Source organism: Ostrinia furnacalis, unplaced genomic scaffold, assembly GCF_004193835.3.
Source record: "Ostrinia furnacalis isolate ACB-3 unplaced genomic scaffold, ASM419383v2 OfSCF3968, whole genome shotgun sequence".
In the NCBI taxonomy this organism is placed as follows: domain Eukaryota; kingdom Metazoa; phylum Arthropoda; class Insecta; order Lepidoptera; family Crambidae; genus Ostrinia; species Ostrinia furnacalis.
The window spans coordinates 525,434-550,812 of record NW_021134207.1 but is presented as its reverse complement, the minus strand read 5'-3'; the positions used below and the strand labels follow the sequence as shown (position 1 = coordinate 550,812).

The following is a 25,379-nucleotide window of genomic DNA, read 5'->3' as shown; positions in this document are numbered from 1 at the left end:
AAAAAAAAAAAAAAAAAAAAAAAAAAAAAAAAAAAAAAAAAAAAAAAAAAAAAAAAAAAAAAAAAAAAAAAAAAAAAAAAAAAAAAAAAAAAAAAAAAAAAAAAAAAAAAAAAAAAAAAAAAAAAAAAAAAAAAAAAAAAAAAAAAAAAAAAAAAAAAAAAAAAAAAAAAAAAAAAAAAAAAAAAAAAAAAAAAAAAAAAAAAAAAAAAAAAAAAAAAAAAAAAAAAAAAAAAAAAAAAAAAAAAAAAAAAAAAAAAAAAAAAAAAAAAAAAAAAAAAAAAAAAAAAAAAAAAAAAAAAAAAAAAAAAAAAAAAAAAAAAAAAAAAAAAAAAAAAAAAAAAAAAAAAAAAAAAAAAAAAAAAAAAAAAAAAAAAAAAAAAAAAAAAAAAAAAAAAAAAAAAAAAAAAAAAAAAAAAAAAAAAAAAAAAAAAAAAAAAAAAAAAAAAAAAAAAAAAAAAAAAAAAAAAAAAAAAAAAAAAAAAAAAAAAAAAAAAAAAAAAAAAAAAAAAAAAAAAAAAAAAAAAAAAAAAAAAAAAAAAAAAAAAAAAAAAAAAAAAAAAAAATTCTGCAGCTAACTTTATCAAGCCAGAATTTAATTATTTATTTGTATAGGTAAGTGTAACTTCGACGTGTTATTCATACAAAGCGTGGCAGCGGGTCCCGGGCCCCTGTGACGTCAGTTCCGCATCGCACTTCCGGCGCCCGCGCCTCTTTGGGGCAGGGGCCTGACTGACGTTAAAATTATCCCGATTTGTTTGATTGCCCATACGGAACATTATGGACAACAAATACTGCACAGATTCCAGCTAAAATCAAGACTAAATAGGCACTTGAAAGTATGGGTACAGATGGGCTATGTCAGTAGGTAATTTAAAATGTTGGCAGCTTTGGTAAGTTCTTATTACATCAACAGATTAGGAAAGATACATGTCACATTTCAAGCAAGAAACTACATGAAAATCGATTTATCAATTCGGAACTACGATGGCACAAACACACTTTTTCATTTCTATCGCCGACAGTTTGTATTTACAAAACTCTACTAACGAGAAACGCTACAGATCTTTAATATATTTGCTGACCGGGGTCACCAGACGCGACGCAGAAAACATTGGATTTCGAGATAGAAGTGTGTGAGCTTACGGGACATTTCAAAAACGTCAAATTGAAAGGATTAACCGGGAAACGTGAAATGGAATACCTAAGCGGGAAGATGTAGAGTCAACAGCACATCAGCCTATACATTTCTGTTGCAAAATCGCACCTATTACAGGTGCATAAGATGCCAGAGTGTAAAGCTTGATATGCTGGCTTCTGTACGTCACAACGTTGCTACAGCTCGTCCATCAGACCATTCTCTGGCACCTAACTACCTCGGAGTGGCACGTTGAAATATAACGACAATGTTATTGGCAAACTCGTTATGCTCCGGTTTTGTATGCAGTTCACAATAATAGACGGTGTGTGGCGAAATGTGACGATAAGGACGTTGTGTAAACGTGAAGAAAGTCCAAATAAGCTTTAAATACACGGTTAAGTTACAGCACGAATGTGCAGTGTAAGTGTGCCGTCGAAAACATTGCACATTTCAATGAAATGTTGAATTCTTTTAGGACAAAGTTTGTTTGCGAGAGTGCATCATAAAACCATAAAAGTAAATAAAGTATTCATTTTAGGATCTACAAAAAGTAAGCGTTACGGTTTAAACTGCATCTCTTCTTTAGATTACATTATAACCCTGCATCTCATTCATCAGGTGCAATTGCGGTCAAATACCATGTTGGTTCGGCATAAAACGATCTAAAATTGGTGTTATACTACGAAAATAATAGTAAAAACAAATACACTGCCAACCTAAATTGTAAACAAAAGAAGTTTAATTGAAAATTTCGATTGATGTGAGTGTATGTATAACAATATTACGGCCAAAGCACTATTGTTCATACTGCGATGTAACCGCGCTGTTAATTGAAATACCGGCGCCATTGTTGCGGCTTCAGAACGGACCCTAGATTGGTCTATTTAATTATCGCAGATTGATAGCTTAGATACCTCAGGGAATAATAATATCCCCACGCCCGCATCATCAATATTGCACTGTATGACCAAATACATGGGTACATTAACTTGGATTTATGTACAGTCAGCGCCAAATAGTTCGTGACACCCAAAATAGCCAAAAAGTTCAGCAACACGTCTTTGTTACAATTGGAATAAGGTTGTGTTGTCAACATTTTGGCCAATTTGGGTGTCATGAACTATTTGACGCCTATTGTACTTAGTATATGAGAACCTAAACGCATAACAAATACCTACTTCGCTTCATCTACTATATAAAAAAAGTCGGGTTTTCCTCCCTGACGCTATAACTCCAGAACGCACGAACCGATTTCCACGGTTTTGCATTCGTTGGAAAGGTCTCGGGCTCCGTGAGGTTTATAGCAAAGAAAATTCGGGAAAAGGGGGTAAAACAGGATCCACGCGTACGAAGTCGCGGGCGGCCGCTAGTGTCTATTAAAACTATAGTTATCAATTAAGATTAAATTGGTCCCAAAAAGCAGTAAGTCCTATTCCTTGACAAAAAGAAAATCCAAATAATTCATATTGAAATGACAGTGCTATGGTAAAGGAAGAAGTAAATCATTCAGGCAGAATACCTATAAAAATAATCGGAAGAGGAAATCATAATAAAGTGGTCTGATTGGCTGCATTCGACGAGACATTTATGAGTCAACCAAGCAAAATGTGTTTGATTCGACAGACCGATTGTTGACATGCGACATACAGATTTATGTAGTGAAAATAATAAATCAAGATTTACCTAAAAACATCTTCCTTTTCTTCCTTTTTTTAAGCCCATAGATAGCGCGACCTATCTTGTCAAAATAATTAAACAACTAGATATCAATATACAAAAATTAAAGTACGTAATTTATCTGATTTTACTATGAGTAATCGCAATGAATAAGATAAATAAAATTCACTTGATGGAAGAGGAAGGTCAGTCTATCGCAAAGTCAAGAGATAATAAAGTAATTGTATGCCGCACTGATGAAAAACATATCACTAGCATTTGGAGCCTTTACACGTCTCGATTCGTATGAATTTAGGTGTTGAAATGTTAGATGAAACTATTCTTTCGATCGTAGATTTTAATCCAATAAAAATACAAAGTTGAACTAAAACTACATTTCCTATTGATACTTTGTTGTACTTTCTTGTGGGCCTACAATAATCGAATCCAGAGCGCCGTCACATAAGATTGATATCACTATGACATAGAAAAATCGCACCGTGTAAAGGGTCACAATTATAATTGCGTCAAGGTTTATTTATTTGCGCCCAGAGAAAGACTTGGATTAAAGCGTCACAATGACGATTTTGTCGCAATAAATTACTTCGGTGGCTTATGAGGTTGGGCATATTCGTTCCCATTTCTCCGGATATAATGCGAGTATTATTTTTGAAGGCGCAAAGCTTTAGAATAACGTGCCGTACGTTTGTGAATTTGAGTCACCGCACCCATTTGCACCGATTTAGACGATCCACATACTTTCACGGACAACGCGTACGTTTATTCTGAAAATTATGCGTATTGCAACTAAGTATTTGGACCAGCTGATGGCAAATGACTTTCTTATAACACATATTGACGTCAAAATTAATACTGATTGAAGATAACAATTGAGGAGCTATCGTTTATTTGCGACGTGTATTCGTCAATAAGATAAAGCGAATAACAGTCACTAACGGCTGTCAGTCACGCTGTTAGGCATATTGTTGTGTATGTATGTATTTGTATGAGAGAATATTCATGAAATTCCACTTACTTGTAAACTACAATATTTCGAACGATCATTAATGTTTACTAAATGAAAATTGATAAAATAGAGATGATAATACCATTGGAATGAAATTGATTCAAAGATCTATCTAATCAAAGAAAAAATCAAACATTATATTTATACAATCACACAAACGTTTATTCAATAAACATAGACCAGAAACTGTAAACAATATTTATAACTACATCAAAACATAACAGCTATGTATATTTTGCAGTCACTCAAGGTCTGTTATCACCACTGACATCTAATGCAGGTCAAAATGCAATCCTACAGTATCATCTATCAAATAATAGGTAATGCTATTAATTAAAATTTATTAAAATGCATTGGGTATTTCTGTTAAAAATTTAACACGTTTCAGTTCATTTACATAGTCGATAATGTAAACTCGCCGTATGCATTTCATTTATTTTGAAGAGTTGGTTGGCTCATACGTCTTCAACATTGAAAATACACAAAGGATATCCGAACAAGGTTCACCTGTGCAAATACTCGTAGTACTTATTATAAAGCATTGTTTAAATACCAATCAACTTCAGTTGATAATAAAATGTCATTAAACTTATGACGCAAAAACATTTGATCAGAATTTTATTAACTTTAATCTATTGGTAACTTTAGGTCAAAATGGAAATACACATCAAATTCGATCGTAATGGACGCCTGAATACAACGTCAGATATTTATATATTATTATTACACTAACACTGATTCATCAAACGATTCCATTTACTAAATGGAAAATAATAATGCACATCTGGCAATGAAACTTACCTTATTAATTTGGAGATATCATCAATGTTCTGTCGATAACTGGGTAGAAGGAAAAATGGTAGATATTGAAACACATTCATGCAAACAATCACAAACAAACTACGCAAACACAGAGTTTTATGCCAGAAATACAGTCAAGGATAATAAAGTTAGTTCACTTATTTCTCAATAGGCGCATAAAGTATTTTCCAACAGCTAAAACTAAAATTATCACTGCACACCAAATCACAACGTGCGGAGATGCAGACCCGGAGCCTGACTCACCAGAACTGGCAGCCCCTTGTTCTTTTTGTTTCGCTGTAAAAGTCACAAACTCTTGCAAATGTGAAGGCAACTTTTTAACATCAGTCTCCTCACCACCCTCAATCACTTTGATCTTATGTTCTATCACTTTTGGTTCCCTATACACATCCTTATTATCTCTTTCGTCTTCAGTTTCGGGATCTGCTATACCAAGCTTATTCCATCTTTCTCTGGCTTTTGATATAAACTCCTTTTCAATACGATTATTTACTTTAGAATCAAGTATTTCAAGAGCTGATAAACTTTTAGACACTGTTCTATTACTACTATTTAATGATGGAGTCGGGTTGGTAATTTTGATAATTTTATGTTGTTTTCTTTCTTGTCTTTCTGCCATTTGAGTTACGTACTCGGAATACATTTTGTCACGCAAGAGTTCCTCTTGACTGCTGCTAAAAACTGATGATAATTTACTCCTATTTAGTTTTTCAGAGGATTGGGATAAAGATACATCTTTTTTCTGCGCAAAATGATGATCATCCATTAGGATATTTCTTTCTGGCGCAGGTTTTTCGGCTATTAACGGAGCTCTGGGACCTTTTTTGCTTGCAGCCATATGGATTTTTTCCTGTTCTAAGCGTTTGATTTCAGCTTCTACTTCCTTCTCTTTTCGACGAATATACTCCATTTGTTGATCACAGAGATCTTTGGGTAAAGAGGGTCGTCTAGGACGATTAAGATCACTCAAACTATCACGAGTATGAGTATAATATCGGTGCATGTTTTGTATCGACGATATATCATTTTCTATATCTTTACTCAGATTTCCCGTTGAGTAATGGAACGACTTTTTTTCGCTTCTAATCGAACGCATAGAGTTGTCTGTGAAGTCTGAACTTTCGTCACTTTCGTAAAAAGATGATGAATATTTCTTTGGTCTTGGTGGTGGAATAGGTTTAAAATTAGAAGAAAAGTTGTTTTCATTTTTCCTTTCATAATTGCTAAAAGTTTTCCTGATATTCTCATAACTGCTTTGGTAACGACTGTTAACATTTGAATTTACATTGGAGGTGACTGTTGGGTCTCGTATTAGTGCTAGCAAACGACTACCAGTCTGAGACTTGAAAGGAACTATTGGTGGATCTTGGAGTTCTTCAACATTATGTTTCTTAGTGTGGTTAGGTTCGTTATAACCCCTGCGATCAACATATTTTTTGTGCATATCAACAAGTTGTGATGCATCTTCTTTAGTAATAACAGTGTTTGTTTTTTCCATAAGCATTTTTTGTGATGGAGAAAAGCATACATAAACTGGTTCGACCTCAGTTGGCACACCAGTCCAGTGATTATCATCTTGAGATTTCTTTAAAGAAGAATTTCTGGGTTGTACAGGAGGTGGCTGAGGTTTCTTCTGATGAATTGGCAAAGATACTTTTTCAATCACCGATACATCTGGCAAAGGAAAATAAGGCATGTTCTTAGTTTGATTTTCTTCAGTAGATACTAATTCCTTATTGTTAACAGTTTTAATGCCAAAACTATTAATACTTTGCAAGCGTTCTGATACAGATGCTAATTCTTCTAGTATTTTTTCTCCATATGGCAAAGAAGCAATTCTTCTGACACAAATATCTCGTAAAGCTGAAGGCTGAATGGTTTTGAGATCGCTTTCGTTGTTATTTTGTGCAGGTGCCCCTGTAACACATTCAAATACATCTTTTACATGACTTGCGCTATTTTCTTGAGAATTATTTCTAGATAATTTGGGACCTGAGCTCATCTCATCATGCACCATGTTAGAAACATCATTCAAGGAGGAGTGGGTTGGATTATATTTTGCCGTGCATTGGGAAGAGGAGCCAACACTACTAGAAGAATCTTGACGCACAAAATTGTCTTTAGGATTTTCATTAGTCTCAGAGTCACTAGAAACTTCTTTTATCAAATTATTGATAGCATCATTCAATTCGCATTTGAGTACTTTCATTTGAAGATTGTAGTCTTCGTCTGATTTTGATTTATCACTCGTTTGTAAGTCTACTTTCTTGTTTGTAGTATCTGTAAGGCTATCTTGACAATGTTCATCAATATCTTTGACATACAAATTTGTTTTAATATCATCAATTGATGAAACTATTATTTCATGATCATTTGCTTTGTCACTATTATTCAGATCATTTTCTTCACTATTCGTCAAAATTTCTATATTTTTGTCTTTTTCCAGTTGCAAATCAATATTTTTATCGTTTTCAGTGATAAAAGTATTTTTCAGTAATTTGTCTGTATCAGTTACTTCTATAGTCGGAGTTATCATTCGGACTGAAACGTCAGTATCCTCGCCATTGTCAATTTCATCGCATAGTTCGTGGACTGAGCTGGTACTGCTAGATGAATCTGTTAAATAAACAACCTCAGCCCCTTTCATTTTCTCAACAGTTTGCATAGTCCAGTCACCTCGAGCTTCTGCAACTTCAGATTCCTTTAACTTAGCTCCAACTAAGAAACATTCTTGAGGTACTAATTGACCTATCATTTTATGGCTTCGCCCAATAGTAGATGTGGACTTTGAAGATTGCTTTTTTGTAACCTTTGACGGATCTTCAAAAACATCATCTTCTAATTCTTCATTGTCACTCTTTTTATCGCTAAGATATGACTGTCTACGCGATGTTAAAGATGATTCGCTACTACCTTCTTCATCGATCACATCTAAAATCCTTGGGGGACCCAACCTTGAAGGAATAAAATCATCAGCAAGACCTTTTTTGCGAAGTCGGTGTCTTATTTCACGATTTATTATTTGTTCAATTTCTGTTTTGATTTCGATTGCATTAACATTAGGATGTGTCGATAGGTTTAATGTTTTTAAGTAATGTCTTAAAGTTTCCTCGTCAGGAGTAAGTGATTTAGCTTGTTCACATAGTGCGACGTTTAGAGGAATAGTAGTAATAGACAATGTTCCTGTTGCATGTTCTTCGGGCTGAGTGGTTTCATCTTCATCTATTTTTTCCCATTCTACGTCTGATTCTACATCAGAAACTAAGACATTACTGTCTATTACTGTCATACTATTATCATTTTCACATTGATCGCCACCATCATCTGTTATTTCTTCAATTTTTGTATCATCGTCATTATCTAAGCTTTTGCTTTTTATTTTATTACTCAGTTTAGTCTTAGGCTTACTTTTCACTGTCTGTTCTGGAGATTCTACAATATATGTTTCAGAATCCTGCGTCTCAGAATCTGCAATTATCACCGGATCACAGGATACTTCTGAAGTTTCACTATTATTATTAAGATCTTGTTGACACGTCTGCGAACTGCATTCATTTTGAATACTATTTTCTGCATCACTAATTAAGTCACCCGTGCACGGTTGCACGACTTCAGCAACATTTTCCGCCTGTAAATTAGTCACTTCATTGTTGTCCAGGCATTCTAAACTTTGAACACTACCCGACTCAACCGAAGCGAGATCCTTCACATCACTGTTCGCATTCTTATTGTTATCAGGTCGATTGTTTTTATTTTTCCGTTTATTTTTATTGTTTTTCCGACGTTTAGACTTTTCGGGCATGTTTATATAACAACCGTCACACTGTTATCACTGACACAACATAATCGTAATCACAGAGCACACACGTTGTCCAATGGAGCGCGTTTTCGGTTCCGTCACCGGTGTGTATTGCGTAGGAGCGACAGTCTCGGGGCTGTCGGCCGGGACGCCGGTAGGACTAGGGCCGGTACGATTTGCGAGTCGCGTAAAGGGCCAGGGGGACGGGGAGAGCGAGGGCTAAGTTCGTGGTTGGGATTGTGATTTTCTTTTCAGCGAGCGGTCGCCGGCCGCGGCAGTCAAGCGCTCGTGCAGCGATTTACTGATAATTATAAATGGGTTGAAGTGCGCGAGCGCGGCGTGGACTTTATTTTTACGCGGAGACGTGAACGCGAGTGCGCGCGCGGCGGCCGGCTCGGCTCGAGGGAGCGCGGCCCTCGCACACTCGCGCCATGCCCGTATTATCGACCACTATGTAAATCATTACGCTAATTAATATTGCACACACACACACGCTGACTATTTTAGGGATGTAACGGGGAGCAAAAAAACATAATAGCCCATGCAACTTATTAGGAATTAGATGACCGGGACGCATACGAAATAATTCATCGTGCAGGTATCACAATGGCATTATCATTCCGTTTTTAGGTAGGGATATTATTGTTTTGATGTGCGTATGTATTAAATGTATGCTTTGGTATTTATAATTCTGATGACATGAACATGAAAATAAAGGCGGTGAGATATGTACAGTCAAGGTTGAGTTACATGATTTGTTATTCAACTTCAAATACACGTGCGGTATTTTTCTCTTTTTTAAAGAGTTTTCCTAATCGTTTTTGGGAAAATATTAATTTAATTGTTATAAAATCCATTCCGATTTATTTCTACGAGACAGATTAAAAGCAAAATATAATTTAGTTCCATTAATTGATCATTAGAACATATACTTGGAATGTGATAAACTTGTATCGCAAGTATTTTGTCGAATCAGGAAGAAAAATGTACCATTACGTAACATAGACTAAAACTAGACTAACGCAGCCGGTACCAGACTTGCAGGTCACCTAAGTAGGCATTGATTGACCACTTCCACTGGTGCAAGGCAGTTACGGCCAATCAAATATTTATCTTGTTGTCGGCGACATACGAGTACTTGCATAACGACACAAATTTTCCATTGAAAAAATATTGGCTTACACGAAAATAACAGTTATTTACAATCAGCTACATTTGGAAATGTTCAGTATCTAACAAAATTCAATATTACGGGACTATTCCCACCTCTCGTTCCCACCACTGCAACTCCTGTGTAGCCAGGATCTACAGCTTGACCGTCACAAAAACCCAACCAATGAAGGTCAAGTTGGACAAACTTGACCTTCATTGGTTGGGTTAGGGGGAAAGTTAAACTGTCATTGGACCCGCAACGAAATTAATTAAAAGAACATAGGAGGAGTTTTAGCCTAAAATTGCTACCTTCCTAAAGAATAATGCTAAGCTTAGGCTAACTTGCACCACCTTATTTAACCGTAACTAAATCCATAAGCGGTGTTTCGTATGGAGTTTAACTGACTTCTGACGTTTGTTATAGTAAATGTAAGACCGTGCAACCTAGCCTTAAAGAATATTCGGCAACAAAATAGTCTGGGAGTGACGTGAAAGAAAAATAATGTGTCACGATTAAACTATTTAGCAAGTATTTAGTTTCGCAGTCTGCCAAAACCGTATCTACCTAGATACAAATCTGAGAACGAAATGATGTAATTTCCTATACTCGCATGCAAGGAGACCGCCTACTTGGTTGTAGGCGAGTAATCATAACATTTAAAGCAATTTGAAGGAAAAATGGTGTACCGTTTCAAATCTTTGTATGGTAAAAAAAAAGTATTTTTCTTCTCTCTACAAGTGTTTATAATAGAATGCTGGTTGAACTAGCTGCACGATCCAATAATGTGCAGGTTCAAATCTTTTATTAAATATTTAATAAGTATTGGAAGTCGTCGTATGCTTAGATAAATTCTTTAAACTGTCTGTCTACCTCATAATAAAATTCCCAATCCGTCTATTCTTTTGTACTGTTAAAATACTCATTTTAGTCAGACTATAGTTTTTATTTAGGCACTAGTATTTAGGCATGACGTGAAAATAATTATGATATCATAGCTAAACAAAAAACTTAATGTATGTAATTTTGTCGATTCATGTTTACCAAATGTGCAAAAAAGGTAGATTCTTCAAAATTATTCAACGACAAACATAACTGACAATGTCGCGCCTGAGTGCTCTTGAACAAGTGCATGTTTAGTGCCTACAGTGATGATCGTTGTATAACTATTAGTAAGGCTGTACTAAATACAAGAGCAGCAAGATTTCCATTAAAGATAATGTACTTGATCAAAAGTTATTTCAGAACCACGATGAGAAATTACTGAAAATCAATGTTTGTCCCTAACTCTATAGCATTCAGGCTTTTCTCAACCTTATTTGTATTCTTTTTTAATGTACAGTGGAGGAGACTATAAATAATTTTACTTTTATTTATGAGTAAGTAGGTCTTCTATTGACTGCGTTTGTTAAATGTGGTTTATGTAAATGTAAGATAGAGTCGTAAACACACTGATAGAGAATGCGAGAATGCCACACGGCTTTTAGTTCACCTTTTGTACCGCAATATTTGTGTGAAATAAAGATTTTAAATATAATAAACACCGTATAATACGCATTATGTTCTCAATAACGCTAAGTTTGTTACACGGTTGCTTTCTCCTCCCGAAAATAAAATACCTACATATTCTAATAATCCGAGGCATGATGGAACGCGGCGGGGATCGTGCCAAATTGGATATAAATTAGGATGTTACATAATTTACTTAGCGAAGTGCTTCAAATTAATAAGAAAGCTTAAAATGTGGTATCGATATTCTGAAATTGTGCCCGCTTTGGTAAACAACGTTTTAAACAAGGTTGTTTATGAATCCTTTAGTAATATGGTGCAAAATTGTGCAATACCTCGAATTTAGTCAACTGGAAATACCAACAGCTTTTACTGAAACAGCGATATCAATGTCTTGAATATCTACATATTTTCCCTATAAATACATGTTTTAATATAAATGTTGAGAGCATATTTTTGTCCATATACAAGTCAGAAACATTTCCCGTATTAATATTTCAGAAATAAAACAAGATACGAGAAAATAGGTCAAGACTATTGTTCTTGCACCGAACGCGTTTTAAATCCGTACTCCAGAGAAAGAAAAAAGAATAGAAGCAAATGTATTTCCAGTTTAATAAACATTCAATTATAATTTACGATTGTCTCTCTAGCCGGTACAGTACGAAAGGTTCTACCTATGGTAAGCTACTTTATGGGATTGAAAGTCCAGTTTATCAGATTGAAAGTTCAAATCAGTTTATTGAATGTCATTGGTCGTAAACACTTTAATTAACTGCAGAGGATGTACAATATATTTTATGTTTTTCACGGTGTAATTAAGTTTTAGAAGTAGGTTGATTTTGAATAAATTAATTGAATTAAATTAAATTGAATTAAATAAGTTGAATTTTTATACAAGTGATGAATAATAATAAGCTGTTTCTCGAATTAATACTCGTAACTCGTAACTTTCTGGCTTAACAATTTGCTGGCTTAAAAATCAGTAACGTTAAATTGTATTTGTAATCTGGGTTTGTAACTTTGTATGACGCTACTGTCGTGCATTTTTCGTTCGCCAACACACTCCCATTCAACTCTCTAAGTACAATTTATTTCAGTACAGTCGTTTGCATTATTTTTTACAACGTACGAGACTTCTAAACTGAATTAAACTATTTCAGTGGATGCAGTATTATTCAGGCTGTCAATGTGATCTGCTTGACCTAGGTCATGGTAAGTTTTAATAACTTGTTTATGATGGGGAGTAAAAAGGACGCTGTTGGTATTTTCTGTGATCTTTCAAAAGCGTTTGATTGTGTAGACCACCAAACCTTACTAAACAAATTGCGACATTATGGTGTTTCGAATAAGTCACTTGATCTGCTGAACTCGTATCTCACAGGCAGAAAACAAAAAGTTTGTATTAACGGAACTGAGTCTTCTGGAGCACCTCTTACTATGGGTGTGCCGCAGGGATCAATACTGGGACCTTTGCTATTTCTTATTTACATTAATGACCTTCCTTACTTTGTAAAAGATCTGTGTGATATTGTGTTATTTGCTGATGACACATCTCTCATTTTCAAAGTTGATAGAGGTAAAGTAAATTTTGACGATATTAATAACACACTCTCACAGGTTCTACATTGGTTCACTGTTAACAACTTATTGTTAAATGCAAACAAAACTAAGTGCATTAAATTTACCTTACCTAATGTGAGGCAGGTTTCCACGCAATTAATGGTGAAGAATGAACCATTAAATAGCATAAATTCCACAACATTCCTGGGAATCACTTTAGATGCTAAACTTCAATGGGGTCCTCATATTGAAACTTTGTCAAAAAGGCTCAGTTCGGCTGCTTTTGCAGTGAGAAAGATAAGGCAATTAACTGACATTGAAACGGCAAGGCTAGTATATTTTAGCTATTTTCATAGTATAATGTCATACGGCATATTGTTGTGGGGCTCAGCCGCGGACATTGAAACTGTGTTTGTTCTGCAGAAGAGAGCAGTGCGGGCCATTTATAACCTTGGACCCCGATTTTCCTTGAAAGATTTTTTTAAGGAAATAAACATACTGACAGTAGCTTCACAGTTCATTTATGAAAACCTTTTATATGTCCGCAAAAATATAGAGCAATTCACGAAAAAGAGCGATTTGCATAACTTTAATACAAGAAACAAAAATAAACTTGCCGTTCCAAATTTCAGATTGCATAAGATTGGTAATTCATTTATGGGAAAATGTATTAAATTCTTTAATAAATTACCACAAACTGTTGTAGAACTACCCATTCATAAATTCAAAGCACATATTAAAAGTACCTTAATGAAAAAAGGCTACTATAAAGTCGATGATTATTTAAAAGATAAAAATGTTTGGGATACGTTACTGCCTAGCTCGCATAAATATTTATAACTTTGTACATTTTAAAGCATGTAAACCTTTGAAAAAGAGGCTGACAATAGTGACTGAGTTTCTTGCGCTGCTTCTTCTCAGCACTGGCCCATTTATTGTCCTGAAGCAGTGGTAGGGTTAATATTGGGACGTGTAAAAGTGCTTTTTTTAAGCCTATTTACAGAAATAAATGAGTTTTAATGAGTTTTAGTTTTTAATGAAATTTTCACGTCAAGGGTTCGCTTTTTCACGAGCTTGCAAACGGTCACTTAGAATTTTAATATGGGAGCTAGCGAGTCAGTTTCATAAAGTAAAACTCCAATAAAATCATTTTACTGGCACGAATTTCTCCTAATATCTACCTAATTCTAGTAATTTTGAGCTAGCCTGAAAATATAGTATGACATTGTTGAAAGCGTGAAGGACACTGAAATTTCTTATCGCACGAGACAGGCTGGTTTGAGGTAAACAAATTTAGTTTTCAAATTAGGTAAGCTAGGTTTCTAGAAAAAACCTCTTCAATTTATAAAAACGACTCAATGGTATGTCTGATGATTACGTGTAGAGTTTGATAGTTTAGACGCCAATACAATACCTATGCGGGCAATAAAAGTAACCGAAATAGACTGTGACGCAGACGCACAGCGAATGCGCCTGCCCAGTAAACATGCACTCGCGATCTCCAGAAATATCACCCTCGACCGGCTTTTTGCGCGACAATAAAAATGAAAGTCGAATATTTGTTTGCGCCGTGGAATAACAAAACGGAGGTTGGTTATTGGTATTGCTATGCATGACATAATCGCTGGATAGATCCGGCGCGGTGTGCCAAGCCGGCCGCGGTCGCCGGAGCCGGTTTTTTGGCACACTGTCAAAGGGTTATAAGGTGAATGTGACTGCAGGCGCGAAGCTCAGTGTTAGTTTGACACGTTTCACTTCAAAAAGAATTCTAACGGGAGCGCCGGCACGTGGGATAGGTTATTGCGAGAGCAGAGGGCGCAATGCAGCGAGAGCTTCGTTATTGCAAAGGATATTGAACCTAAGTAACAAAATGGACCGGAGTAACTATGAGTATAGTCTCAATGAAAATAACATTTGTGCTCACGTGTTAGAAATGTTTATATGTACTGTAATGTATAAAGATGCTGCTCATTATTTACATACCAGACTCTACGTTTTTATTTCAATCGCACCTACGAGTATAACAACATAAGATAGGAAAGTTAAGCTTGATGTACCATCATAATCACATCTTCGGTAGAAAAGGACTTAATTAATGTTTTTTTTTTTAATTTTACAGAAGAGACATTTTCTCTCTCTACTTTATGACCATAATACGAGTATTATGGTAAGGTAAAAGTGTCTGGTAATTGTAACCGATGATTGTACCTGCCCCTCCTATTTGTTACTTTCATATGCGCATACCATTACGCGCCTCCAAACATCCTTACTACCAAACCAGGCTACAGACCACTCACAAATAAGTTAGGTCGCCGCTTCACAATCGGCCGATTTTACTTGCTAATCCGCTGACCGTCGCATAATATGCTGCTATCTTACTCTGTGACAAGTCCTTTGTGGGGAAACCTAATTTGTCTGGCAAATTATGATAACATGGGTGAGGTATAGGTGTGATTAAACCTAAAACGTAGTTATCCTACCTAGACTACTTAAGAGTTTTTTGGATCAATTGTATATTCATTAACGATTGGCGAAACTAGAACAATAATTAACTCTGTCAAAGAACAATAACTGTAATTACAACCTGTTTTGGCGTTAATTTTAGAAGTATTGTCACACAGTTCCATTTGTTCTAATATTAACAACAAAGAGGTTATTTGTAACGTGATCTTTGACCAAAACAAGGATGTTTGGGCGAGTGTTTTGTTCTGTGGGGGTCGAACAAAGGGCTCGTGGTTACAAAGAGAGGCGACTCGCTGGTCGGGTCGGACAAAGAGTGACAAAGAGAGGCAAAGAGACTCACGTTTGTGCGGGCTGGGCGGCGCGTGCGACGGCGACCTCGGAGGCGGCTTGCCGGTCAGCGCATCGCTCGGCGACGCTTCCGCTGGAACAAGAAACCTTAGGTTAATGACTTTAGATACAATTTCCTTTAAATAATTATTGCTTACTGTATATTTTTTTAATAAATGTTAATACACTCAACATCAAATAAACCGCACCTTCCGCGACGCGAACTTTAAAGATTTTCTTCTGACACAATTATGGTACCTAACCCAACAATATTGGTGTTATTTGAAAGCCCAATAAATATCCATAAAGAAAAATACATTTCATTTCTAAATAAATTTTATTTTATTTTTCTTTATTCAGAAATATTGTAAAAATAAATGATTAACATACACCATAAATGTGACATGAAAATAGACCTCACTTTGGGCTCACCTCTGGGATCAATTAGACCAATTTGTATGGTTATAAAACCAAATAAAGATCTCACGTGTCCAGATGGATAGCGATTAATCCTAACTTAACAGTTTTATAGTCATAAAAAATGGCTATAGCGTAACTACCTATTTTTTGAAGAAGTGACTCTGGATCCTTGTAAAGACACATTTTTGGGGTAAAAACCTTTCCTTTAATGAAATGAAGTTTAGAACTAGGCTTTCAAATGGTACCAATGTTGGTGGGAAGTGGGGATGCATACGTTTGATAAGTGCTTGTCGCGGGAGGTGCGATTTATTTGATGCCGAGTGTAGTTGTAAAATTTTGGTACGAAGTATTTGATGTTCAGGGGCGGCGGCGCTTTGGTAGCGATTCTTCTTTGCCTGGCCCATTCCCATTTTATTTGGGATCGGCCCTCCGTATCATGCGTCTCCAGGCTCGATCCTGGGTCGATTAGTAGCGATTACCGAAGTAAATCCACCTAGCCCGCGGTAATGGATGGGTGACCACTTCGACCAGATATCAAACATTTTCTTCATTTAAATATTCAAGTGAAAGTGCCAATTAGTGAGCCGATAGATGAAGAAGACGATTTATTTTTTTTATGTTGAAAATATTTTGTAAAAAAAATGGAAATGGAAATAGAATCTTAGATGGTGTACTTTTCGCAGTAAATATTTACAAATTTCAAATTGCTCATCATTCAGGTGTATTGAAGTTTTCGCAAAATGAATATACAATCAGATATTCTATCAGTTAATGGCAGGCGATCACCGCCACAAAATTTACAATTCTAATACTCTATCAGCGCTTTGTCGGCCTTTTCCATATTATTCGGAAAAAATACGCGCCATTGAAAACGAATTGCTACGGCATAAAAATTGGACTATTGTTGGGGTTATATCTAAAAATCTAGCATAGATACAACTAAAGCGAAAAAGTTTTTAAGGCTGAAAAATTCACGCGGAGATTGTCTACGTTGGCGCTAGACTGTTTGATTGATTTGATGGATAGCAGCTGCAGCACAAGCTATATTTTATTGAAATCCACACGGAAAAAGCCGTAGTATTTAGAATACTTAGAAACTATTCTACAGTACTAACTACTCTCTCAAATAGTAGGAATTAAAATAGATCTAGTGATAATGCTACTTTTGTATGTCTTAAAACATGGGGATGCTTGTGATAAATGCCATTGAAAATTCACCCATTTATTATTGTGAAATTGTGACGTATTTGCTTAACAATAGTGATCGCCATTCACCAAAGCGTTATCACTGAGCTACAAGCCACAGAAATAGTAAACAGTCTAATCTGTAGTTCTTAGGAAGAACACGCATTAATCGACATTGCCTAAGCTATCGGGTATGTTTGTGTCGTAATACCGTTTGACTTCCTAATCCTGAACATTATCATTTAAGGTTCAGCTTAGCGTGGGCGTGGCCGCAAAAACCATCGGAATCAATGCTAGAATGTCGGTTTTACTAAATAGTAGCTTCGACTATGCTACACACACATTGGAGTTTACTCTAAATTACTTTAATACTGTATTTATTAAGACTCTACTGCTCTATTTTATAACTATTGTTGAATTAGCAGTAGGTAAATTCAAAACTCATGCTGAAAATATTGTAAAAGTAGGTATCTACGGGAAAAACCTAGCCTACTCTTTAATAATACTGGTAGAAAGACAAGAAGCTTGCACCTAGCAAGCTGTTGTTTATGAAGAAGAAGAGAAACATAGAAACATAAGTTTTCTTTTTAAACACACTAAAATTTAAGACGCACGTTGTACGATGTGTCACAAAGGGCTTAGTTTCCTGGAATAAGGTAGAAACAGAGAAAAAGGGAGGCAAATAATATGAAGTCGCATCTTTACAAACAATAAATTATTCGGGAGCCGAGGATTCCCATCGTGCACTTTGTTTATATTTGCGAGCGTCCCCGCGGCTCAAGCATTTTTCGGGAATATTATGTTTACTTTCAACAGTTCGACGTAGTTTTGGAGTTACGGTAAGCATTAGTCAATATGTACAGGCGTACATTTGCACAGATTTAATTCTACTATCGGCCTAAGATAAATGAACTGTAGTCTAGCTAAAATTGCACTGTATGTTGTAAAACTTTCATGGTCACTGAAATTAGTGCACATGACAATGATAAACATTCACGTTAAATACTAGCAGTAGGTACTGTTACCGAATTTTCATGGAATATGAATTATACAAGTACCTTATGAAAATCTTATAACATATTGGCCGTTTTATTATGAATCCGATCCCTCAACTACCAAGAAATAAATCTCGCCCCATCATTTTCCTAGCAACGTCCAATTAGAAAAGTATGTCACTTCCTGACAATAAGACGGACCAAAACATTTCACCTCCGAATCTTTCCGTTTATAATTAAATCTAACGTAGGAAACGTTACCAAGAATCACAAATCAATCACCGACATCCGTGACGTTAGTTCCGTGAAACAAAAGCACAAATTGTAACCGGATTCCTGTTACAAAACACGGCAAATTATAATAAGCACTCACCATAACTCTGAACCACGCGAACCGATCCGATTGCAAAATATCATTCGAGCGAACCAATGGTCTGATTAGCCTAGCTTCCTGCCTCCCGATTACGCGGTGTTTTTGACGTTAAGCGTATAAATAGAAGCACCTGATTATTTATAAATATTTAAAGAGGTGTTCCCCAGCACCGAGTTAACTAGAGGACTAGCGCGGAGTGACAACGCACCGGGAAGTAAACGGTGTGCGCAGGATTTGGCACCGCTTTGTCTTGGATAACCCACATTCGAATGCTAATAAATAAATGTAGGAGGGTAGTGACCTGGTACCTGTTATTTGGTTCCAAGAAATTTGTTCTAAGCTTCTTATTTTCAGCTTACCTACAAAGTATCAGGCGTATTTTGTTACAAAAAGTTTAGATACGCATCGAATTCTAACAATATTCAGGGACAAGTCTAATCTGTGAGATCGCAGAAGATTTTCCAGACATCTTCGCGAATTTTGCTATTCCAGTAAATGTGTTATTTAGAAAAGTGTATTTATACAGGGTGTCCCGTAATGTAACGTCAAGCCGGAACTGGGTGTTGAGGCAAGTTATGCTGGTTATCAGAAAAATATAAAAAAAATCTATGTGGCATTTTGTCAAAATAATAGGCATTTAAAAAAAATCAAAAAATTCTACTCCCGGTGACGGTCTTTTTACTCGTGTTGCCACAAATCTTCACTTTTTCCAAATTTTTTTTTTGTTATGTAACCCTGAATAATGCTTCTCTAAATTGTTATCAAAATTACAAAACCAGCTGCTCCAACTTGGATGAAAAAAATACATTATTCCCAAAAAAAATATCAAAATAAAAATTTTGCCTAGTTTAAACTGACTGTACTGAAAAAAAATTGTACTACGCGAGTGTGGCAAGTGACGTCATAATTTGGCGCATTTAGTAAGGATTCCAAAATGGTATAACACTTTGTAAAATCTTGCTGTAATTGTCGACAATTTTTGTTTATTGGAAATAATCCCGTTCTTAACTTTATCTACCTTGGTTAAAAATATTATTCTAATGTGCCCAAAATTCAAGTTTCTGGCTTAAGTGAGGTGGAGAAGCCATTTTAAAAGGTATGAGCGGAACGGAGAGGACCATCTTACCAAGCAGGGATGTTATGGATATCCGTAACCGTAACCGAAACTATCGGATATCCGAAATAAAAAATATCCATAACCGTAACCTGATTCAAAAGTTACGGATAGTTTCGGATAAAGGCGGAGTCTAAGGGTACAATTCCAAACTGCAAAACTCTATGAAATCTGCAGTATACACGCCGCAGCTGAAATGCCGCGCTGCCGATTTCATAGTTTTGCAGTTTGCGGTCTGCGGCCCGTCTTGGAATTGTACCTTAAATCTTAATATTTGTTACCAACTTGTCTGGCATTCGCTGGCACCATCTAATATGCCAGCCTGTTTTACCTTTATCATACATAGGTGTCGTCTTAGTTGTTACATAAAGTAGCTATGTGGGTCACGCTCACGCAGCATCTTGCTATTTGTATTATACCTAAATTTTTGAAATTCTAATAATTCCGTAACCGAAATTATCCGAAACTTCCGGATAATCTGAAATGATTTCATATCCGTGACCGTAACCGAAACCGGTATAATATTATTCTAATATCCGTAACCGTATCCATAACCGAAACTTCGTATCCTAATTATCCCTGTTACCAAGTAAGTACAAGTGCAGGCAGAGCAGGTAGTAAAGGCGCGCGCGCACGGGTGACTTTAGTCACAGTATGTCAACTACTAATTACTGTCATGGTGACAAAAGTTTCTGTGACTTGGGCACATTAGAATAATAATTTTTAACCAAGGTAGACAAAATTAAAAACGGGACTATTTCCAAATAACCAAAAATTGACGAAAATTACAGCAAAAATTTACCAAGTGTTATACCATTTTGGAATCCTTACTAAATGCGCCAAATTATGACGTCACTTGCCACACTCGCGTAGTGCATTTTTTTTCAGTACAGTCGGTTTAAACTAGGCAAAATTTTTATTTTGAAAATTTTTTTGTCCAATTTTTTTCATCCAAGCTGGAGCAGCTGGTTTTGTAATTTTGATAACAATTTAGAGAAGCATTATTCAGGGTTACATAACAAAAAAAAAATTTGGAAAAAGTGAAGATTTGTGGCAACACGAGTAAAAGGACCGTCACCTGGAGTAGAATTTTTAGATTTTTTTTAAATGCCTATTATTTTGAAAACATGCCATATAGATTTTTTTTTATATTTTTCTGATAACCAGCATAACTTGCCTCAACACCCAGTTCCGGCTTGACGTTACATTACGGGACACCCTGTATATCTTGAAGACATTTGAGTGACTGGTATTCCGTAACGACGCTATAAAATCTTTTCTTTACAAAGGAACATAACAAAATTAGGTCAAGACACTAAACATTTCCAATGACTCTGAAATAGTAAATCTAAATGTAAATCCCCGCAATAAAATGTTGTATTAGATCAAATATTTGGGAGTTAGATTAAAATTTACACTAACACATAAAAACATTGTTAAGTTAAAGTTTTAGGTAGGTTACTAATGAAATTAAATCGGACCTTGTGTGATTTAAATAGCTTATGAAGTCTCCCTAGCACTAAGAATTATACTATGCAATACTTTATAACATAATTTCTGCTGCTTCACTTTAAAATACTCATAACAAAAGTTCTTTCTCTTAGGTAATACCTATATTTACTTGCATAGTTTGAACAATGAATAATTTTACAGATTTCAATATAAAGTTCTTACTATAAATATGAACATTCACGCGATTGCGGAACTAGGGAAAGTTTAATATCTTCCGTTTCCAAAATATAAAACTTCAATCCTAGATGATACAAGCAGTTTATTGCGTATATCAGACGCGCTGCACCAGGCCAATACGATTTCAGTCCACACCGACGCCAGGCGACTTTAAAACCAAACTATTTTCATTTAGAACTTGTCACTTCATTGTCTGGGCGCACAATGGAGACTTAGCCCCTGATCTTGAGACTAGCACACTGATGATTTATGAAATCTTTTGCCCGCGGCTCCACCCGCGTGAAATTTAGTTTGTTACAGATCGTCATAAATTATAGCCTATATGTTAATCTGGGTTATAAACAATAATACTGTAAAGTTTCATCAAAATCCGTTCAGCAGTTTTAGCGTGAAAGAGCAACAAACATCCAGACATCCAAACTTTCGCATTTATAATATTAGTAGGATAGTACCTTACGCAGATACATTATTTGTATGTTAGAATGGATTAACTCTACATGTCTTACATTCGATAGTTTGTACTTCGTTTTTGAACAATTTTATGTTACTTTTGTTCGTAAATATACCCTTATGTTTAGCTCGTAATTCCGTTTAATTTTGTTGTGATACACAAAATTCGTCCGTAATCACTGAAGCCTGGGTAACATAAACAAAATTATGGTATTTAATCCAAACCGATGGAGTGTAAACGTTGCCAAGTTTATTGTTTAACGTTTCGTTACACTTAATAAATTCGAAGCCCAAGTCAATTGCTGGAATTATTCCGAGATCAATCAACATCTTAATTAAAGGGGCTCAGCCAGACATTCAAAGGGAATTTTAATACGACTCAATAATTTGATGAAATCTGGACTGCTCTCGATACAATTTGTTTTTCGAGTGGCTGATCGCTTGTTACCAATCAGTGGAGATGAAATCAAGTCGATGTGTATTTAGAAGTTAATTACTTAATTTCTAACGTTTGGAATACTTGTAAAAGATTATTTGAATGTTTTATTTATTTTACTTAAGTTCCTACTATTTCCAGATTTTAATATCATTTAATTTTAAATTAGAAATGATTTTTGATTCTAAAACTATGTCTTATTCTTATTTTCTTTTTCACCAAAGTATATTTCTCAAAATCATATGTCTAACTTGAAACTTCAGCCAGTAAACAAATGTACCAGCTTCATTCTTACAGCCATCTTACCTGTGAACCTATCGCGTCACAAAGTTTCAAGCTCAAGCTATCGAAAAACACGTGTCAAAGTTCACTCATTGACAGGCCAAGCGCAAATCGCAGGGCAGGGCGCACTGACCACGGCACTCGGAGGCCGGAGGGCGACTGTCACAGGGCGAGCACCCACAATGGACACTTTCCGTATATTAATCACATTGAAATACCCGCTTTGTGTAATGATTGCGACACGCTGAACTAAGCACACGTCATCCTGTCACAGGTGGATTTTTGTAAACACGGTTTTGACCTTTTTACAGAGCTGGACACCGGATTTTGGCTTTTGGAATCCTGATGATGAAATTCTTTTTTGGAAACTTTTTTGCACCATTATTGTTTTTAATGAGACTAACAAAGATGACAATGTTACACCAAGGAATAATACTAAATAAGTATTAGGTTAAAAATATAACTAGAGAGTATAAAACCCTTCCGAACAACATTTATTTATCAAATTATGCTATGTTATAATTACACCGATTACGATAATGCATCCAAACAAACGTACGACATGATTGACGAACAATGCATTGTCAATGACCAGGCGTGCATGATTGCAGCTTAATGGCGACTTGAATCACTATTCCATCAGTCACCTAGAGCATGGCAGCCAATCAGCTGGTAATTTGCAACTTCTAGACCATAAATCTACTTAACAACGGCGATTAAGGGACGAATCCTATAAGGCCATCCTAAACCGTTTGACCAGTGTGAGGACTCGGGATCTTCCATTTTTCTCTGGTAAATAAGAGAGGTGAAGCTTTTGTTGTGAAGACTGAATGACCTGAAGATGATGATGATCATAATAATTATGATGACGATGATGATGCTGCTGATAACGATGGTGATATTGATCAATTGATGAATATGACAATTTCAGAAATATGCTAGTTTCCAGGTGACAGCGAACCTCTTAACTAACTAAATCCCTCAACCCCCTACATAAAGTAATAACTTTGTAACTAGAAGAAAAGGTGTGGAAGTTGCCTACCACAACACCGTTTCGAAGCCTAACCAGCCTAGCAATAGCAGCGTTATGCGTGCGCTATGATTGACACACAATATACCGGGACACATTGTCGAAGACGAGGCGTGTCAGATTGTCAGGCTAATTGCCCGGACCACAGTCCAGCTCCATCAATCACAGTGTCAAAGCACACCATTCAAACGAATGTGGGACACGTAATGAGGTGACGATGAAATAGTTTGTCATTTCTGTCCGCTTTATTAATTAGTTAATATCGGATTTGCGGTGTATCGGTTACCTTCTGTCTTGTTGGGTCGACCTCCATTATTTTCGATTGAGTATCTATTTGGAATTTGTATGATTATAACTACATTATAATAGTTTTTGTAAGGCTTTCAAAACAATCAAGTTTTCAGGATATCTAAAAAGTTAAAAAACCCAATAATTATGGAATTCAATACAATTTCAATAATACCTATTACAGAAATTGTAAGCTCCTGAAACTTGGATAAGTTAGGCAATTTCATAGATTTATTTTCATTTTACTATACCAACTCTACATTTGATTTAAGCTTCACAATTTATCTCCTGAGAACTTCGATATGAAAGGAAATAAACATCGAATTTAATACGCCAGATAAAAATGACGAATCCTTAAACAGAGATTTGGGCGGATCGTATTATTTATTTCGAGATGGCGTGATTAGTTCGAGAAAACTCCGATTTGTTTGTTCCGATAAAGACGGGCGGAGTTGACAGACAAATACAGTCCCATTTGAAATCGATACGAAGACAAATTTACGGGAAGCCATTCGAAAAAGAGCGCTTTTCCTTAAATGTTGAGTAAGTATTCACTGATCTATTGATTGGATATCAGAAGAGTTTACTGTGAATCGCCACAGATCAGGGTAAATTCTATAAAACTTAAACTCTTTCAAGCTCAAACTATAGATGAGATCCTCTCCTGTATATCCAGAATCTACACCTCAACCACCAATGAAATCCAACCAATGAAAGCTGCAGACTACTCAGTCAGCTCTCCAGGAATACGCAACGATTTAATTTGAAGAATATAAGAGGAAAAACAAATTAATAAAAGAGTACACGTCACGAACAATAATATGATATACTCGTACCTTAAATTAAGGGGACCTCTCACTGTTAATTATCTTCCAGTAACTTAACCGGAAATCAGAGAAGATTTTCCTTATACGTGCATAAATGGCGGATGTTATTGCTTACTGATTTGCTAAATCATATAAGTAAGATTTAAAATATTAAGGTAGTTCTTATAATCGAAACTCAAAATCGTTTATTCGAAAGAATATCATGGAGCTTTTAAAAGCTCTAGCGGGAAAGGAGGTTGTTATCAAAAATCGATACACAGGAAACTTTTCCTTTACACAGCTACCATCCGACTAGTTTTAATTCCTGTTGAGTTCTTTTTCATGTACAGTGCATGCATTCATTATTGACTAGCGAAGCATGCTCCGGGGCATTGAGAGAAGTATATACAACGGAATAAAATGGCTACAAAATATCCTTGCTTTGAAAAAACGTAGACACTATTTTGTTTGTAAGAATATTACTTCTCGCTTGAAGAGTGTTTTTACACTATGTTTTTAAGAAAATTTAATTTCCAACACACTTGAAAAGATTCACGTTAACGTTTTTACAATTAAAATTAAATAACGATGGTCTGTCTATGTCATATTTTGATGAAAGCTTTTAAGTATTAGTCATCTATGTTGTTGTTTTCAATGAATTCAATTGTTTTTATCGAAATTGAATCCTCGTTTAATCTTTATGAGTGAACAGGATTAATTACTTAATTGGGAACAGACAATCCAGTGACGTCACGTTGATGCCAGTTGCATGTGCCACCCGTCCCGGTAGATGCCGCCTCGGGGCTGAGTGTGGGTTCGTGTACCAGACATAGCTACTCGTAACTATAGACAAAATG

The 25,379-nt window shown here is 35.5% G+C and overlaps 2 protein-coding genes across 2 annotated transcripts in view; both read right to left on the bottom strand.

Annotated features, from left to right (window-relative positions):
• LOC114358511 (uncharacterized) overlaps nt 1–25,379 on the bottom strand; it is a 65,767-nt gene that overhangs the window by 10,244 nt on the left and 30,144 nt on the right. The window contains exon 5 of the mRNA XM_028312488.1: nt 15,468–15,548. Within this exon, the coding sequence (XP_028168289.1) occupies nt 15,468–15,548 (81 nt within the window). The remainder of the gene's footprint in view (nt 1–15,467; nt 15,549–25,379) is intronic.
• On the bottom strand, nt 4,487–8,865 carry LOC114358520 (uncharacterized). The gene has a single exon (XM_028312502.1). The coding sequence runs from the start codon at nt 8,443–8,445 to the stop codon at nt 4,777–4,779; it is 3,669 nt and encodes a 1,222-aa protein (XP_028168303.1). The 5' UTR covers nt 8,446–8,865; the 3' UTR covers nt 4,487–4,776.

Bases quoted from the DNA above. Each gene is read 5' to 3' on its own strand.
- LOC114358520 (XM_028312502.1), bottom strand. From the start codon at position 8,445: ATGCCCGAAAAGTCTAAACGTCGGAAAAACAATAAAAATAAACGGAAA.